The sequence below is a fragment of the Vipera berus genome (genome assembly GCF_964194415.1).
Source record: "Vipera berus genome assembly, contig: HAP1_SCAFFOLD_339, whole genome shotgun sequence".
In the NCBI taxonomy this organism is placed as follows: domain Eukaryota; kingdom Metazoa; phylum Chordata; class Lepidosauria; order Squamata; family Viperidae; genus Vipera; species Vipera berus.
The window spans coordinates 1,410-19,249 of NW_027673431.1; the positions used below are offsets into that span (position 1 = coordinate 1,410).

Genomic DNA, 17,840 nt, shown 5'->3' on the forward strand with positions numbered 1-17,840 from the left:
TTTTTTTTATATATACCTTGTATTTAGCTCTGGGAAGTCGGGGGGGGGGAGGGGGGAGAGGTAGGGGGGGAGGGAGAAGGGAGGGGGAGGGGGGGATATTTAAAGGAAAAATTGTATGTTAAAACTTTTCAAAAAAAAAAAAAAAAGGATAATACAGAGATGTGCAGGAGTGCTGAACAAACTGCCAAAGTTTCTATTCAAGAGTGCTTTACGAATGCCATGTATATCATTTGTTTCCCATTCTGGCGTATCTGTTTGAAGAGCTTCACAAACACAAGAGCTTTTGGTCTGTCCATCGAAGAAAAAGTATTCGCTCCCTTGAAGCCAAAAGGAAAGAAGCCTGATTGTTTTCATTTAACATTTATTTGTTTCCTTACTGCCTCAAGGTGGTTCCCTATTGATACAAAGGTTAGAGTCACAGACACAAGACAAATGGAAAATAGGAAATTAAAGAAAGCACTCCTTGCCTAAATACAAAGAAAAGGGGAAAAAACACCCCCGCACAGTAAACAGAAGTGCGCAGTGTTTGTGCAAACACTTTACAAACTCAAGACCAAAAACTCTATTGCTGAAATGTCTACAACTATATTTAAGTTCTGTATATAAAACCGGATTATTTCAAAAATGTCCTTGCGTTGGGTTTGGATTTTTTTATTTATTTTTTTGCGATTCTGGGGAAAAAAAGTTTTCCAAAAAAACATTATCCAGAAGTCTTGCAGATTTCAAAGGTTTCGTTCTATTTTTTTTGTTTTGCTTGTACATGATGAATAGCAATCAGGTCTCCTGATCTGGGAGAGCTACTATGATAGATTACCTAAGGTTTCCTCACATGTCCTAGCGACTACAAACAGGAGTAGGAGGAGTAGGAGTAGGAGAGAGAGAGAGAGAGAAAGAAAGAAGGAAAACCTGGAGTGTATTTTAATACACGAACAGGGTGGGGCTGCCAAGAAAGGGGGTTTTTTAAGTGTGGGAAAGGGAGTGGAACTTAAGCTCGTTCACCACGGATGCGACGGGCCAGCTGTATGTCTTTTGGCATGATAGTGACCCGCTTGGCATGGATGGCACACAAGTTGGTATCCTCGAACAGACCCACGAGGTACGCCTCGCTGGCTTCCTAAAAGGCAGAGAAAAGCACAATGAGAAAAGGGACGGATAACGACACACAATTGGATGGGCTGAATAAACGTACACAGGCGCAATCCTCCACCTGCAGCCAGAGTTTCCATTGCTAAGCAAGGCAGTTGTTAAACGGGTTGTGCCCGACTTTATGACCTGGTTTGCCACAGCTGTTAAGCAAATCACCACCGGTGTTAGGCGAATCACATGGTGGATAAGGGAATCTGGCTTCCCCCATTAAAACTGGCTTAGCTGGGAAGGTCGCAGATGGCAATTGTTGTGAATGCGTGAATACGACACAGTTGCCAAGTGCCCAAATTTCGATCACGTGATAGTTTTAGGTCTGAAGACAGCTTGTAAGTCACTTTTTCTGGTGCCGTTGTAACTTTGAACAGTCACTAAACAAATGGCCGTAAGTCGAGGACTACACACACACAGACACACACGAGGGAACTGTTAATACATCGTATTTCAAACTCAGCCTAGTTGGCGGTATATAAATTCAATAAACTTAAACTTGTACTTATCAAATTCTTTCCTTTTGAGATAAACAACCTAATGCAAAATGCAGATCAAGGGTAAAAATAATAATAAGCCAAAGGAACAAAAAATAGCAATTCCGAGAAATTAAAGACTTAACTTAGGAAAAAGACCATATAACCAATGTTGATTTTTTTTTTTGGGGGGGGGGCATCAGAGTGGCCTAAAAAGACTGTCAGTTTACACCAAGGGTCCCCAATCCCCACCTGGGCTGCAGAAACAGCAGGCTGGTGCGTAGGTGCGCATCTCAACTAATTGAGCTGTGTGTGCATGTGTGTCAAGCACACACATAGGCCCGGTTACCCTCTCCCCCCAAAAGCTGGGCCAACATGCAAAGTTTGGGGACCGCTGATTTACTCCATCTTTACCATTACTGTCCGATCTTTCCTTGCTCCCATCACATCCATAGTGTCTATTCTATTTTGGAAACTGTTACTTTCTTGAGACTGCCAACGTCAAAAAAAGAAAGAAAAACAAAAGGGGAAAAAAGAAGGAAAGAAGAGGATATTTCAGTTCTTTCCCGCCCCTCCCCCCTCCAAGCCTTAGTAGTTTATTCAATAGAGAGCTTTCCAGCCTTTGGACTTCCCCAGTCTTAGCAGGGCAGAGAACTCTGCTGAAATCCAGAGACCTCTCATTCCAGAAGAAAGGGCACTACATAACAGAAACTTGTAGTACTGGCAGTTTTAGGGGACAGAGTTTTACAGGCCTTTGGAACAACCCTTTTGAGATACATTTGGCTGTCAGCGGAAGAGTTGTCTAACTGCACCTTAAAACCGGGAGAGAGAGATTTTGAGGAAACATCGACCTGCAAAGCCCCGATGGCAGCACTCTGGAACCGCAGGTCTGTCTTGAAATCCTGAGCAATTTCGCGGACCAGGCGCTGGAACGGCAGCTTGCGGATCAGCAACTCTGTGGATTTTTGATACCGCCGGATTTCTCGCAGGGCCACAGTGCCAGGCCTAGATGGGATGACGTGAAAAATAAGTTTACGCGGCTCGCCTCCCGGAAGCAATCCCCAGGATTCCATAAGGATCAGAAAGGTTCTTTTCCACAGAGAAGTTGTTAATAGTGGCAATCAAACACAATGGACATGCACGCTTCCCTAGTGGACAGATAATTCTGGAGGTGAGAAGGGGGGCTGGCAGAAACCACTCCCCAAGTCCACCAAATACCTGTAACGGTGAGGTTTCTTCACTCCACCAGTCGACGGTGCACTTTTTCGAGCGGCTTTTGTGGCCAGCTGCTTTCGTGGCGCCTTCCCACCAGTGGATTTACGAGCAGTCTGCTTGGTACGGGCCATTCTGGAAGTTTCTTAGGATGCAAGACGTCTGCTAACAAAAAGACAGGATCCTTCATTAAAAAGACGTTAACGCTCTTCCAACATGTTTGTTTATTTATTTACTTAAATTTATATGCCGCCCTTCTCCCTGAGGACTCAGGGCGGCTCACAACAATAAAAATAAACATAGGATGAAATTTTTTTAAAAAAAGAATTGAACAATAAATACAATAATTACATGACTATTTAAAAACCCGATAAAACCTAATTAAAAAACCGTAGTCTCTTAAAACAAAACACTTAAGAAGCCCGAGATAAATTTTCAAATATTTAACTCGGTGTACAAAATCAACTTGCTTTCTTGGAAAACAGTCTGCTTACAAAGAATATATTTATAAATAAAATGAGAGAAAGAAAAATAAAAACCACAACCTTCCTATTTTTCAAAAAAATAATTCTTCCTATTTTGGCAGCCAAAATGTTGTGTGGACATGTGTGTCTCTTGAAACAGCCTCTTTCTTCCAACATACTTGTGTTATTTCAGGAGTTTCTTCTGTAAACTAATATAAAAGAACCCTTTTTTTCTATTTACAAATCACTCAGCTTGAGAAAAAGTGATATTCTGAGTTCTGGGCAATGCTTACCTCTCTTATTCTAAAATAACTCATAAGGCTAAGTGGTCCTTGATTTAGGATTGTAAACCATAAATGACAGTAACTGAGTCCAGAACTACAGTTGCAAGTTATTGGGGTCATTAAGTCAAGTCATCGTGTGACCGGAAGCAGCAGTTGCTAAGCAAATGCACCAGTTGTTAAATGGATCTATTTTATCCAATGAGTGTTTTTTTTTTGCTGGAAATCAGAAGCAAGAGAAACCACCCAAAAATTTTGAAAATCAAAGTTATGTGACCGCAGGATGTAAAGAGCTGTAAAGATGAACCGGTTGCCAAGTGCCCAAAACATGATTCTGTGATTGCAAGGGGGATACTGTCACTTCAAAACTGGGGTGCTAAGTAGCTTTTGCAAGTCCATCATAATGGCCACTAAGCAACTGGTTGTAAGTTGAGAACTTCGGTATTATAAAACTGCCAGGCATGCCTACAGTCCTTAGCTCCAAGTAAAATCCACTGGACCCCCTGGACCACATTTTTTTTAAAAAACTGGATGCTTCAAAGCAGTTTTGGAGGAGAATGATCTTACTGAGGCTGTGTTTAATCCCCCGAGATTAAAAAATGGTGCTGGATCTGTTCAGATTAGAAACGTCTGGTGACAGTTTTTTGCATTGTGTCCGGGTACACAGATTTGTTAAGTGAGTTTTGCCCCATTTTACGACTTTTCTTGCCAGTTGTCAAGTGAATCATCGCAGTTGTGAAATTAGTCACACAATTGTTAAGTAAATCTGCCTTCCCCATTGACGTTGCTTGTCAGAAGGTCACAAAAGGGGATCACGTGACGCTGCAACCGTCGTAAGTACACACCAGTTGCCAAGCATCGGAATTTTGATCACGTGACCACGGGGATGCCACAAAGGCCTTAACTGTGAAAAACAGTCATAAGTCAATTTTTCCCCAGTGCCGTTGAAACTTTGAGCGGTCACTAAATGAATCGTCATAAGTCGAGGACTGCCTGCAGTTTCTCCGATGTTGTCAAGCCACTTGCTCTGATTGAAGCAGCACAGAAGTTGCAATAAATAAAACAAGGATTAATGTGCTGGCAGGCAATTACTTCGCAGCACAAGCAAAATGTTAAATATTTGCAAAACCTACACATAAAAAAATCCAGCTTTGGATTCTGTTTTCTTGTCAGGCTGCAGCTTTTAACGAAAAGGCAGCAAAAGGACGTTTTTTTAAAAAAAATTAACTAAAACGGAATAAGAGTTCCTTGTCATAAATGAAACAGCTATTAAGGGTAGGATCAGCGCCCAGGAACAAAAACGAGGAAGGGAAAAAGGAAAAGCTCGGCAGCCTCGAAATTAACATTCCCGAGATAATTAAGAGATGCAACTTCAGCTCCCAGAATTCCTACTTAGAGCGTCCTTCCCAAATAAACAGCTCGGAATCCTGGGAGTTGAAGTGGCACCTATACTGAGGCGGCTGGGTGGCGCGAGACTACAGAAGACTCCACGCCCCAGAAGCCTTTGCGGAAACCGTTTCCTCCCATTGGCTGTTGGGAACCTTAGGGACACCCACCAGACTCTCCCCCGCCCCCACCGAACGCACGTACGCCGCGGAGCTTTTCGTTCCGACTGGCCCGCGCGCGGCCACCCAATCGCCTTTTAGCCCGGGCTCGCTAAAGAGCAGAGGGAGGGCGGGATGGCTCCAAGGCTCCAAGGCAGACTGACACCGACTCGGCGCCAATCAGCCTCCACCTTTCCAGCCTATCACGAAAGCGACCGTAATCGTCGCCCTTTCCACCAATCGCCGGGGTAGGCACACGGAAGGCGGGATTTAAGCTTCCACGGGTGTGTGGTTTGGGGGGGGGCAGGAGATGAAACGTATCGCCTCAAACGACCTCAGTTTTCAATTCGCCCCCTTTTTTCGTCTCTCCCCACTCCCCGCCGTCGAAAGGGGGGGCGAGGCGGGGGCCCTCCCCGGTGTTGGGCTTACCTGAGCTCGTCCGCCTCGCGCTTCTACGGCCGTGGGTCGTGTCGCGGCCGCGCTCGCGCTGCCTCCTCGCCGACTTCCCGCCTTTCCCGCCTGCCCCCACAGAAAATGGCGGGTCCCAGGGCCAGGCTTTTTAACCATCATGCACCGGGGCTGGAGAAGGAGGAGGGAGCGGAGGAGGGAGGGGGAGGGTCAGCTGAGGTGAATCCGGCGCGCAGGCCGCCATCTTGGCCCCGATGCCTCCTCGCCCGGTTTTTCCGAGCCCCGGTGGGCTTGGCGGCGCCGCCAGCCGTGACTCTCGGCTCCGGAGCGGCTGGGATGAGGCTACCCGGGGATAAATGGAGGATTTATAAAGCTGGCTTAGCGGGACCCTCAGCGAAGGGGGTGCAGAAGGATGCCGGTCGTGGATCCGTTGCCATCCTGAGGGGATTTTCTACCGCTTTTTATCATCTCATCTATCTCTGTCGTCTGTCTCATAATATGAGTCCTTCGGGAGAAGGGCGGTATACAAATATAATATAATAAAATAAAATAAATAAAAATAAATATGTATTTTATATCTCTGATTCGTCTTTTGTCTTTTATGTTAAATATCTACAGTCCGTTGACTTCATGAGAACTTCTCCCTCTTTTATCATCCCATCTATCTCGTCATCTCTCGTCTATCTCTGAGTGTCTTCTGTCTTTTATGTCATTGTTAGATATCTAGAGTCCGTTGCCTTCATGAGGGAATTTCTACCTCTCATCATCCATCTAGTCTATATCTTCTCTCGTGTCTTCTATGCCTTTATATTAGATGTCTACAGTATCTAGGTGCACTCACTATAAAGGGCTAGGATGGATGTATATACAGGTCCTTGACTTACAAACAATTCACTTAGTGACCGTCCAATGTTACAACAGCACTGAAAAAAGGGACTTGGGACCATTAGGACTGTCGCGGCATCCCCAGGATTGCATTATTAAAATTTACACGCTTGGCAACTGACTCATACCTATATGACAATTGCAGTGGGGTCATGTGATCCCCTTTTGCGATCTGACAAGCAGAGGAAGCCAGATTCCCTTAACAACACTGTTACTAACTTAACTACTGCAGTGATTCGCCGAACTGTGGCAAGAAAATTCGTAAAACGGGGCAAAACACAACTGTCTCGCTTAGCAACTCCACTATAGGACATTGCATGCCAAAACAACTACAAAGAGAATTTTTTTCCTGTGCCATCACTGCTGAACACCTAATTCCCACAGCACTGTCATAGGCCTAAGAAATTTACCCATGTAGTAGGCTGTATTGCCATTATCTTTCTCATCTTTCCTTCTTATCTTTCCTACAATCTTCTCCTATTGGTATCTTAAGATTTATCACTTGTTTTTTTGTATCTGATTAATAATTATAACTATGATTTATGACCTATAACCTATCACTTTGTTCTGGTGTTTACACTGAGAGCTTCTGTACAGAGACAAATTCCTTTTGTGTCCAATCACACTTGTTCTATTCAGAGAATAGGTGGGATATAAAAGTATGGTAAATAATGTATCAATCTGCAACAGAATCTAAAGTGTTACTGTGCCATAGGGGCAGATTGAATGTTGTGCACAATGTTTTCACACAGGTTGCGACCTCTTGGAAGTAACATTTTATTAAATGTTCAGTGCATTTGACAATGTTTCAGCAAATAAATCAGTAGTGGGTATAAAGCACACAATCCTGCAATAGGGAAGTTAGGAGCACTGGGAAAGAAAGAAGAATGCACATTTTCAAGTTAAGATGTTCTAGGATTCTAAAATTATAGTTCAAAAGGGTTTTTTGCATCTGGTTCCATCATATATTGGAAGCATTTATGTACGATGAAAGCAAACATTTGATGAATCTTCCACTCTTCCTATTTTAGTAAATCCTTTCTCACAATTCCCACAAATGCAAGTATTAAAAAAACCAAAGCCATAATTGCATGCAGCATACACTGAAAACAGAAGACAGATGTGTTAGGAGTTGCCAGCTTAATTTTTAATTTTCACCCAAACACTGAGTTAGAGCACAAGTTCTTCCATCTGGCCTTGATCAAGTTGGCATCCAGCGCAAAGTTTTCAGGGAACTGCCAGGTGTCACACATTTCAGCAGCTCCCGTCATCGAGCGATTTGCCAAGATGAGCAAAACAGATTTTTCTTGAGCTACCAAATAAAGAAGAAATTTCTTTTTAAAAATCTGCAAGTACAAGGAAAAGTTAGCCATTGTAGAGCACCATGTCTTTCCAGATGAAAAGGCTTTGAGTTTCCTGCAGATGTGAACATGTTTTCATAGGATGGCTGCCAAGACTGTGTGCCCTACTTTTAGATATGGACTATTTTATGATTAAGATTATAGGGATGCGGTGGCTCAGTGGGTTAGGACGCTGAGCTTGTCGATCAGAAGGTTGGCAGTTTGGTGGGTCGAATCCCGAGTGCCGCGTAGCAGAGTGAGTGCCTGTTACTCATCCCAGCTTCTGCCAACCTAGCAGTTCGAAAGCACGTAAAAATGACCACGGAGACGTCCTCGGACAAGCGCTGGCTCTTCGGCTTTGAAACGGAGATGAGCACCGGCCCCTAGAGTCAGAAACGACTAGCACGCATGTGCGGGGGAACCTTTACCTTTACCTTTATGATTAGATTGATGGGGGGAGGAGAGCCCCACTCAGATAATGGCTTAAAAATATTTCACATAAGCCTCAATGTTTTATGAACTGAGGAATCATAAACCCCGGATTACGGGTTTAAACTTCATAAATACTACCAAGAACAAAACATTCTTTAGAATGAAGGATTGCTAATATTTATAGCTATTTTTGGAAACAGCATTAAAAGTCATCACATTTCATTCTAGATAGAATGATAGAAGCTATTTTTAAAATACATGCTAGCCTTTTTAGGCTTCAGATGTGCACTACACGGGCAAAGCCATCTGTAGAAATTATCCAAGCCAACATTAATAAAAGGTCACCGCCAGATCAGTCTTTAGAGCAAAGTGTTTTCTGTATCAAATCTTTTTTTTTTGTCTATTAAAAAAGGGCTTATGCATTTCAGTTTGGGGAAAAGCAACATTTTAGTGGGACCCTTTGAGAAGTAAAAGGGCAATGCCATCCCTATAGGGGCCCCAGACCCAGCATATAGCTGATACTTTGTTAGACAGAGGTCTTTTAAGAATACAACTGGAATAAAATGAGCTTCAAAACAAGTCTGATTTTTACCTCTGTTGCATTCTGAGCTGCTAGCCCATGCTTAAAGTCGTCCTCATGCCAAAGCTGCTTTAATGGCCTTAATTATTTTGTTGAGTTTGGCATCATCGTCCACAAAGCCATCTCCGTTCTAGAGAAAAGAAGGATTCAATTCTGCTGTATAAGCAACACAAAAGTTGCTGCAGTACTAAGAGAGAATGGCAAAGACTCTTTCAGGCCAGCGCACGCCCAAGCCCTTGCCTCCAGGCACATCTGTTACACTTCCTGGAAAAACATCTGCCCTTCACTGTAAGTAGATTTTTCTCTCTTAATGAGAGAAAACATTGTTCTCAACAGAAATTAGCATTTATAAAAGTGGGGAAAGAAGGAAGAAAGTTCAACTATATTCAAAGGCACAGGAAACTGTGCCTTTGAATTCTCCCACAATGAGAGACTTCCTATGTATTAAATAATAGTTACAGAAGGGTTACAGCCCAGCTCCTTCCACACCCACGTGTTTGTACACACAAAGTAGCCATGGTTCCCTTTCCGTGGTGGACTTTACACGAACTCCCCAGAGGTCAAAGAGCTGCAAACAAAACCCAATTGTCTTCCAGACAGCCCCTTCTCTTGTAGCTTAATAACCCTGAATCCAAATACCCTGCTAAGCCATACTGTGGTTTATTTAGTTTCAGGCTTGACCATCACAATTTGTACAGCTGAGCTCCCAACAATGGCGTTCTTCGTGGTCTGTGGGTTTCAGTGCAAGGGTTTTTTGTTGACCTGCTTACCTTTTTGGAATGCACCACTTTCCCGGCTATCATCACTTCAAACCATCCCGTGACCTGTGGCGTGCCTTCTCCGCTCTAGATGGAACCAAGACGCCATTACTCCTTAACAACCACAGGCAGAAACACAAACGCAGGACCCACTTCTCCGTCGAGGGTTTCCCAACCATCTTCTCCTAGAATCCAGATCCCTCTCCCGCACGCTTCTCTATGCACCGAATCCAACCTGATGGCGCCTGTTTTCTTCCTGCAGGGGCAGCCCAACACAGCATGCTCGCTGGGGAATTCTGGGAGTTGCTTTCAAGGTTACCTTTGAGTTACCTTCAAAGTTGCTGAAGCTGAGAAACATTGGCGTAGATCAGGGGTAGGCAACCTTGGCTCTTTTATGACTCGTGGACTTCAACTCCCAGAATTCCTGAGCCAGCGGAACAACGGTCGTTAAGTCCAGTGCCGCTGTACTCTGAATGGTCACTAAATGAACTGTTTTTAAGTCCAGGACTCCCTGCAGAAATCTCAGTTCTCAGCCTCAACATCTTTCAGTACGTTACATGCAAGGGTTCTGTAAAAGATCAGATGTACTAAAGCAACTTTTTCGGTTTACATCACGTCCTCATAGAGAGAAAACCTTTGATTATAGTGCAGTTGATAAACGACTTAAAATGACCAGCCAAATGACAAAATCTTTCTCCTTGCCCCAAATCTACTTTTATTTAGGAACCCCAGGAGATGACCGCAAGAAAAGGAAGCCAAAATCAGGAATGGCTCAAAAGACTCACAATTTCCAGCTTGCCCGGAAACTCTTTTTCGAGTTCCTTTCTGAGCTGTTGAAACTACAAGGGGAAAAAAGGAGAAAGTTATAAAGTTCAGAAAAATCCATGCTCAATGTTTTTTCAGAGAAATTAAATCTGTTAATGCAGTTAAAAGTCAGATTTCCCACATCTGGCAAGCTGCTTATCTGAGCAATTAGGCTCCAAGTATCTTTGCTAAGGGACTAAATTTATTTTTACTTCATACATGCATGTGGATGCCCATTTCATACATAGGGGAGGGTGGCTCACAATTAAAAATAATTGACATACCTTGGGTTTGTAGCCTCAGGCTCCACTAGAATCAAAACAAAAGGAAAAATTAACATTACTTTCTGTTTGTCAGCACAAAAAGCTGTCTCATCATCATCATCATAATTCTCTATTATGCTTAATCAGATCCCTGGGTTGGCAAATCCAGAAACAAGCATTCAAATGCGGATACATTTTCCTGGACCTGTCAAAACCTCAAGATACCTTTTTTTTTGGGAAGTCCTGGATTTACCGCTGCTGTTCAGCCCAGCAAGGCAATGCCAAAAATGCCAGCCAATGGGAAACCCTAAGAGCCACATGTAGAAAGCTTTTAGCCAGAGAAACTGAGTCACGGATGCTGTTTTACAGCACAAAAAAGCACGAAAGAGCATTTCAATGTAGCTTTTTAGGGATAGGTATGAGCCAGCCGTGTGCTGCAGCTGCCAAAAAAGCCAACACAGTGCTGGGCTGCATTAACAGAGGGACAGAATCAAGATCACGTGAAGTGTTAATACCGCTTTACAAGGCCTTGGTAAGGCCACACCTGGAATACTGCATCCAGGTTTGGTTGCCACGATGTAAAAAAGAGGTCGAGACTCTAGAAAGAGTGCAGAGAAGAGCAACAAAGATGATTGGGGGACTGGAGGCTAAAACATGAAGAACGGTTGCTGGAATTGGGTATGTCTAGTGAAAAGGACTAACGGTGACATGATAGCAGCATTCCAGTATTTGAGGGGCTGCCACAAAGAAGAGGGGGTCAACTTACTTTCCAAAGCACCTGAGGGCGGGACAAGAAGCAATGAATGGAAGCTAATCAAGGAGAGAAGCAACCTGGAACTAAGGAGAAATTTCCTGACAGAATAATTAATCAGTGGAACCACTTGCCTCCAGAAGTTGTGGGTTGTGCTGCATCACTGGAGGCTTTCAAGGAAAGGTTGGACAACTGTTTGTCTGAAATGGTAGATAGGCTGTCCTGCCTGAACAGGACTAGAAGACCTCTAAGGTCCCTTCCAGCTCTCTTACTCTGATATATATGGTTATAGGTGCTGGAGAGATGGAGCCCTGTGTGGAAGGCCGAGTTTGGTCTGCTAGCAAGCCGCAGTTGCACCCTCGTTGACGGTGCAGAACCCAAAGCGAGAATCCTCTAGGAGTCTTTCCTCCAAATGGGATGGTCAGGTGGGGGCACAGGAATTTTGGAGCTTATCTAGTTGCCTCATTCCTTCAGTGGCAAAGTTTTATTAAAAGTGTGTGGGGGGGGAGCCATTGCCTGTACACTTAGGCCAGGTGTGGGGAACCTGGGCTCTTTTATGACTGGTGTCAACTCCCAGAATTCCTGAGCCAGCATGGCTGGCTCAGGAATTCTGGGAGTTGAAGTCCACAAGTCGTAAAAGAGCCAAGGTTGCCCACCTCTGGCCTAAATGCACATATAGGCCTTTTTAATTTTATTGATACATCAAAGTCACAGGCCCCCCCATTTCATTCACAGAGCGACTCTTAATGCATTTCCATCCCAAAGAAGCCAGCATCAATGCCCCATTGTTTAAACATCTTACTCAACAGCCAGCGCAAGCCAACTTTTGCAAATCTCACATTCAAGGAAATGTTTGAGGCTTTCACATCTCCTCCTCAGCTCTGAACACAAGGCTTAGCCCAAACTCCCAGATTATTATTATTATTATTATTATTATTATTATTATTATTATTATTATTATTATTATTATTATTATTAGTCTGGGGTGCTCCACGATGCCAGGCATAGGATCCAACAACACCCCCCCCCTCCCCGCTTCTCCAAATATAATTTGGTAAGCCATGTTTTAAGTTACTCAGCCCCTAACACAGCCACCGTCCCTGGCTTCCGACGCCATTAACTTCCCTTTTTGCCTGCCATGTGACTGAAGGGCGCAGCTGGTTTACCTGCCTTCGGGCTCCAGAAGGACTTGCCCTATTAATCTCCCTGCAAACTGGAACCATTCCATTTATTTTAAAAATTGTTACGAGCCCATGCACGGGGGGAAAAAATGGCAAGATTCCGACGGCTATAAAATGCTGCGTCTTGCCACCGATAAACCTGCAACACTTAGGCCAGGGGAGGGGAACCTGGGCTCTTTTATGACTCGTGGACTTCAACTCCCAGAATTCCTGAGCCAGCACGGCTGGCTCAGGAATTCTGGGAGTTGAAGTCCACGAGTCATAAAAGAGCCAAGGTCGCCTACCCCTGGCCTAGGAAACCCAGAAAGCGCGCGCACACAAACACACACACACACACACACACACACGGGTGGGGGGGGGAAAACAACCCCAAGGACCCCGCTGCAGGGCGAGGGGAGCAACGCCGAAGCCGGGCGAGGTCTCCAGGAGGGGCCCGCCTGCCACGAAGCCCCTTCCCGGCTGCAGACCAACGGCGCAGGAAGCGGGAATTCCCCGGACGGCGCTTCCTTACCAGTAAACCACTTTGATCTTGACCGCCATGGCTGCGCGCGCCGCCTCCTCCTCCGGGGGGTGGGGGCAAGCAGAACCTTCGGGCCTCCAACGTTCTGATTTGGAGCGTTGCGTTGCCCGAGGTTTTAACCCGACGTTCGGACGATACCACCGCCTGGGGAAAGGAAGGGGAGGTGGAAACGAAACGAAACCCCCCAAAAATACCAGAAATCTTTCCGTTCCCGCTTGCTTATCAGTGTTGGTTATTATTTTATTTTATTTTATTTTATTTTATTTTATTTTATTTTATTTTATTTTATTTTATTTATTTTTTTTATTTTATTTATTTATTTTATTTTATTTTATTATATTTTATTATTTTATTTTATTTATTTTATTTTATTTATTTTATTTTATTTTATTATTTTTTATTTTATTTTATTTTATTTATTTTATTATTTTATTTTATTTATTTTATTTTATTATTTTTTATTTTATTTTATTATTTTATTTTATTTATTTTATTATTTTATTTTATTATTTTATTTTATTTTATTTTAATTTTTTATTATTTTATTTTATTTTATTTTATTTTATTTTATTTTATTTTATTATTTTATTTTAAAAAACACGTATCAGAGCAGCATTGCAGCCCACTCAGGGTCGGCGCTTTCCCCCCCCCCCCCGCCGCCTTCTTGACACTATTCCAGCGGTGCCTAGAGTCACGTGACAGCTACAGATGTGGGTTTTTTTTATTTTTTATTTTTTTTAATCCCTTTATTTCTCAGCCCGGGATAAGCGTCGCGAACGTGCAAAAGCGCCATTAAAGCTAATAAAAACAGTGAATGGCATGCGTGCGTGAAATTTAGCAAGGGAGGAAAAAGAAAGCTCGTAATAAAACTTAAAATACCGAAACATTGGTCGAGACCGTTCTGCAATTCTGAAATGAGGGGAAATACTCCAAGTGTAAATAAATGTCAAAACGGTGACATTTCGATTTTAAACTGTTTTTTGGGAAAGATTTTGATTCAAATAAGCATTGAGCCCAGGGAGTCACAGAATTGCATTTCCCCTTTGCGCAGAAACTACGTATGGTGTTAAACCATGTTTGGCCCTGACCGTGGTTTGTTGGCTGAGTCACCACCACGGTATTTTACGAAGTCCAGGAAACTTTGTATGATACTTGAGCTGAATCAATGAAGTCCTCAACTGAAGAACCACAGATGGCACCAGAATTTCCACCGCTAAGCAAGATGGCTTGTTGTTTTTTTCCAGTGAAGCGTGTCCAATTTTAGCCAGGATTGTTAAGTGAATCGCTGCAGTTGTTAAGTGAACCGTGCGGTCTTTAAGTGGATCCCCCTCCCCCCTCCATCGACTATGCTTGTTGAAGGTCGCAAATGTTGCCCAGGTGACCCTGGGACGGTGCAACCGTCGCAAATACATGCCAGTTGCCAAGCATCCAGAGTTGGATCCCGTAGTGCCATTGTAACTTTGGTCACTAAATGAACAGTTGTAAGCCGAGGTCTACCTGTGCGGAAATGCTGGCTGTATGGCAAGCGATGGAAAGTTATCAGACATTATAATGAGTCATTAACTAGAACTCATTTTCTCGGGGAAATGAGTTTAATGGGAAAGGTTTCATGGCTATCCCGTAATTAGTTGTGGTTTGATTTATCAGAAAACCCCTAATAAAAGTCTGGCTTATCTGGAGCGATAATTTATTTCATTTATTTTTTATTTATTGACCAGAGGGTGAATAAAAATCCCTTCACGAGGGACCATCTGGTCTCTTCCACATATGACTCTGTTGATCGGAGAAATCATTCAAGGGAAAATATTCTCTTGAATGCCGTTCCCAGCATGTAATTCGTATCTGGCAACTGGACAGCGTAAATGGAATATTATTATTATTAAATCTAGCAGGCCGACAGGGATAATTACAGTAAAATATGGGACTGATTTACATATTGCACTTAGAATACAGCCAGTCCTCAACTTACAACAGTTCATTTTGTGACCAAGGTTACAACGACACTGGGAAAAGTGACTTATGGCCGTTTTTCACACTTATGACAATTGCAGCATCGCCGTGGTCACGTGATCAAAATTCGCTTGGCAACTGACTCATACCTACGACCGTTGCTGTGTCCCGGGGGGTCACGTGATCCTCTTTTGCGACCTTCTGACAAGCAAAGTCAAGGGAGAAACCAGATTCACTTAACAACTGTGTGACTGATTTAACAACTGCAGCGATTCACTTACCAACTGCTGCAAGAAACTCACTTAACAAAGGTCTCACTTAACAACAGAAATGTTGGGCTCGAGGACCACCTGTACTGCATCCAGGTCTGGCCACCAGGATATCAAAAGGATGCTGAGTCCCTATAAAATACAGTCCTCGGCTTAAAACAGTCTGATTAGTGACCATTCAAAGTTACAGCGGCACTGAAAAATGTGACTTACGAACATTTTGCACAATTACGACCTTTGCAGCGTCCCCATGATCACGTGATTAAAATTCAGATGTTTGGTCACTGGTTCATATCTATGACCGCTGCGGTGTCCCAAGGTCATGTCATCATCTTTTGGGACCTTCTCTCTGGCAGCTTCACGCATTATGCCGGTTTGGCTATTTTATGGGTCAATATATTTCGAGGACCTAAAACAGGGGCCTTCAAACTTGGCCCTTTTATGACTTGTGGACTTCAACTCCCAGAATTCCTCAGCCAGGAATTCTGGGAGTCGAAGTCCACAAGACATAAAAGGGCCAAGTTTGAAGACCCCTGACCTAAAAAAAAAAAGGTCAATTCTATAACCAGGATGACCCTCTTATTTGGATGATGCCAAACATCACATTCAATATTGTTCCAGGGTCAGATGTCTTTGAATGGAACCGTCTTGTTTAAAACTGATCATCAGATACTGCCTGTAAAAATGTCAAAGTTTTCATGGTTCTTACCCAGTTGGTTGTGGTTTAACATAACCAATTTAGCGATAACCGTGAAACCATTCTTTCCAAAGATACCAGAATTAGAACGGTTGTCTCCTAACACAAGGCCAGCTTGTCTGGAGCGAAGATTTACATTTCTAAAGTAGGAACAAAACAGTCATAGGACCCTGTCATTTTCCTGGAAAAAAACATCATGAGACCAGCAAGCCTAGTCTGAATATGCTTTCTATACAGACAGAGATCAAAAGAACATTCCAAAGGATGGCCATTCTTTGCCAATCCAAATCAAAAACTAGGCTTTCGTAGCCCTAAGTAAGCGGGTTAAGATCTCTGAATCCATACAGATAGTTCTCAGCATATAACCATTTGTAGTTACAGTGATGATACAGGATGGAGATACCCAACCTTCTGGACAGCAGGGACCTGTTCCGTGGAAAGAGGGTTTTTTTCGCGTACCGGAGGGGGCGTGTTTTTGTGTGCTGCCTGCATCCTGCAGAAGGGGGGGGGGGTTTGCTTCTTTGCGCAGCCCAGTTCCCAGCATGCCACGGACCGGTGCCGATCCACGGACCAGGGTTTGGGGAACCTCTGATGTAGGAGGAGGACTGGCAGTGCCTAGAGGTGGAGTCAAGAGAGGAATTAGCCTGCAGTCTTTATGTTCTCACAAGCGATCCGTGTCCTGCTTGAATTCTGCTAACTCTTAAGCTAAAGATAAAAGTTTCCCTGTCCAATTGTGTCCGACTCTGGAGATGGTGCTCGTCTCTGTTTCTTAGCCGAGGGAGCCAGCATTGTCCAAAAATGTTTCCATGGCCACGTGGCCAGCACAGCTACACACCAAGGCACATGGAGTAGGCTGTTAGCTTCCCACCGAAGTGGTACCTATTTATCTACTCGCATTTGCATGCTTTCAAACTGCTAGGTGGGCAGGAGCTGGGGCAAGGAACAGGAGCTCACCCCATCATACGGCACTCGTGCCCGGGCTGTCAGCTTTCCAGCTGACGAGATAATAGAAGATGAGAGAAGATGAGATGGGATAAGACAACCTTTATTAGTCATTTTTTCCCCTGTAAACACACTGGCACACACACGTTAGAAATGAAATTCTGTTGCCTGCTCTCAAAAGGAAATACACAGAAACCCCTGTGGAGCGATCCGCCCGATAATCAAAGTGAAGTTAATGAAAAGGTGGGGGGAGGCTGGGTACAATAAAGTCCTTGATCAGCCTTTCAAAATATTTCATAATGATGGATGTAAGCACAACCAGATGGTAATCATTGAAGACTTTTTTTAGCACTGGCAAAATAGTGGCAGTCTTATAACACAAAGGGACAACTGCCTGCTGCGATGAAAGTTTGAAAATATCCGTAAGAACACAAGCCAACTCGCTCGCAAAAAACTCACCCGGGGATGTTGAGACCCTAGAAATAGTGCAGAGAAGAGCAACAAAGATGATAAAAGGTCTGGAGGGTGAGGGCTAAACCTTATGATGAACAGTTACAGCAACTAGGTATGTCAAGTCTAACAAAGAGAAGAACTAGAAGTGACATGATGGCGGTCTTCCAGCATTTGAGGGGCTGCCGCAAAAAAGAGGGGGGGGACAATCTGTTCTCCAAAGCCCCTGAAGGCAGGACAAGAAGCAAGGGATGGAAACCAATCAAGGGAGAGAAGCAACCTAGAACTGAGGAGAAACTTCCTGACAGTGAGAACAATTAACCAGTGGAACAACTTGCCACCAGAAGTTTTGGTTGCTCCATCACTGGAAGTTTTTAAGAAGAGACTGGAAAGTCACCTGTCTGAAATGGTGTAGGGTCTCCTGCTTGAGCAGGGGGTTGGGCTAGAAGACCTCTGAGGTCCCTTCTGATTCTGTTATTCTGTCAGCTGGGGCGGCAGA

The 17,840-nt window shown here is 43.8% G+C and overlaps 2 protein-coding genes across 5 annotated transcripts; both read right to left on the minus strand.

Moving 5' to 3' along the window:
- Positions 1-344: 344 nt before the first annotated feature.
- Positions 345-5,683, minus strand: LOC308679380 (histone H3.3A). Of its 3 annotated transcripts, none has more exons than XM_081346990.1 (4): positions 5,541-5,683; positions 2,829-2,984; positions 2,423-2,615; positions 345-1,114 (listed from the first exon to the last, which is right to left on the minus strand). In XM_081346990.1, exons 2-4 carry the CDS (start codon positions 2,954-2,956, stop codon positions 986-988), a joined length of 450 nt encoding a protein of 149 aa, XP_081203116.1. In that variant the 5' UTR covers positions 2,957-2,984; positions 5,541-5,683; the 3' UTR covers positions 345-985. The 3 variants fall into 3 exon arrangements, with proteins under 3 accessions (XP_081203116.1, XP_081203117.1, XP_081203115.1); XM_081346991.1 differs by having other exon boundaries at positions 2,462-2,615; positions 2,829-2,987; XM_081346989.1 differs by having other exon boundaries at positions 2,829-2,987.
- A 1,846-nt stretch (positions 5,684-7,529) lies between these two features.
- On the minus strand, positions 7,530-13,496 carry LOC308679378 (selenoprotein W-like). 2 transcript variants are annotated; one of them, XM_081346988.1, is made up of 6 exons: positions 13,025-13,496; positions 10,603-10,627; positions 10,300-10,353; positions 9,527-9,601; positions 8,769-8,886; positions 7,530-7,716 (listed from the first exon to the last, which is right to left on the minus strand). In XM_081346988.1, the coding sequence occupies exons 1-5, from the start codon at positions 13,051-13,053 to the stop codon at positions 8,812-8,814; spliced, it is 258 nt and encodes an 85-aa protein (XP_081203114.1). In that variant the 5' UTR covers positions 13,054-13,496; the 3' UTR covers positions 7,530-7,716; positions 8,769-8,811. The 2 variants fall into 2 exon arrangements, with proteins under 2 accessions (XP_081203114.1, XP_081203113.1); XM_081346987.1 differs by lacking the exon at positions 13,025-13,496 and adding an exon at positions 12,499-12,613.
- Positions 13,497-17,840: the final 4,344 nt, after the last annotated feature.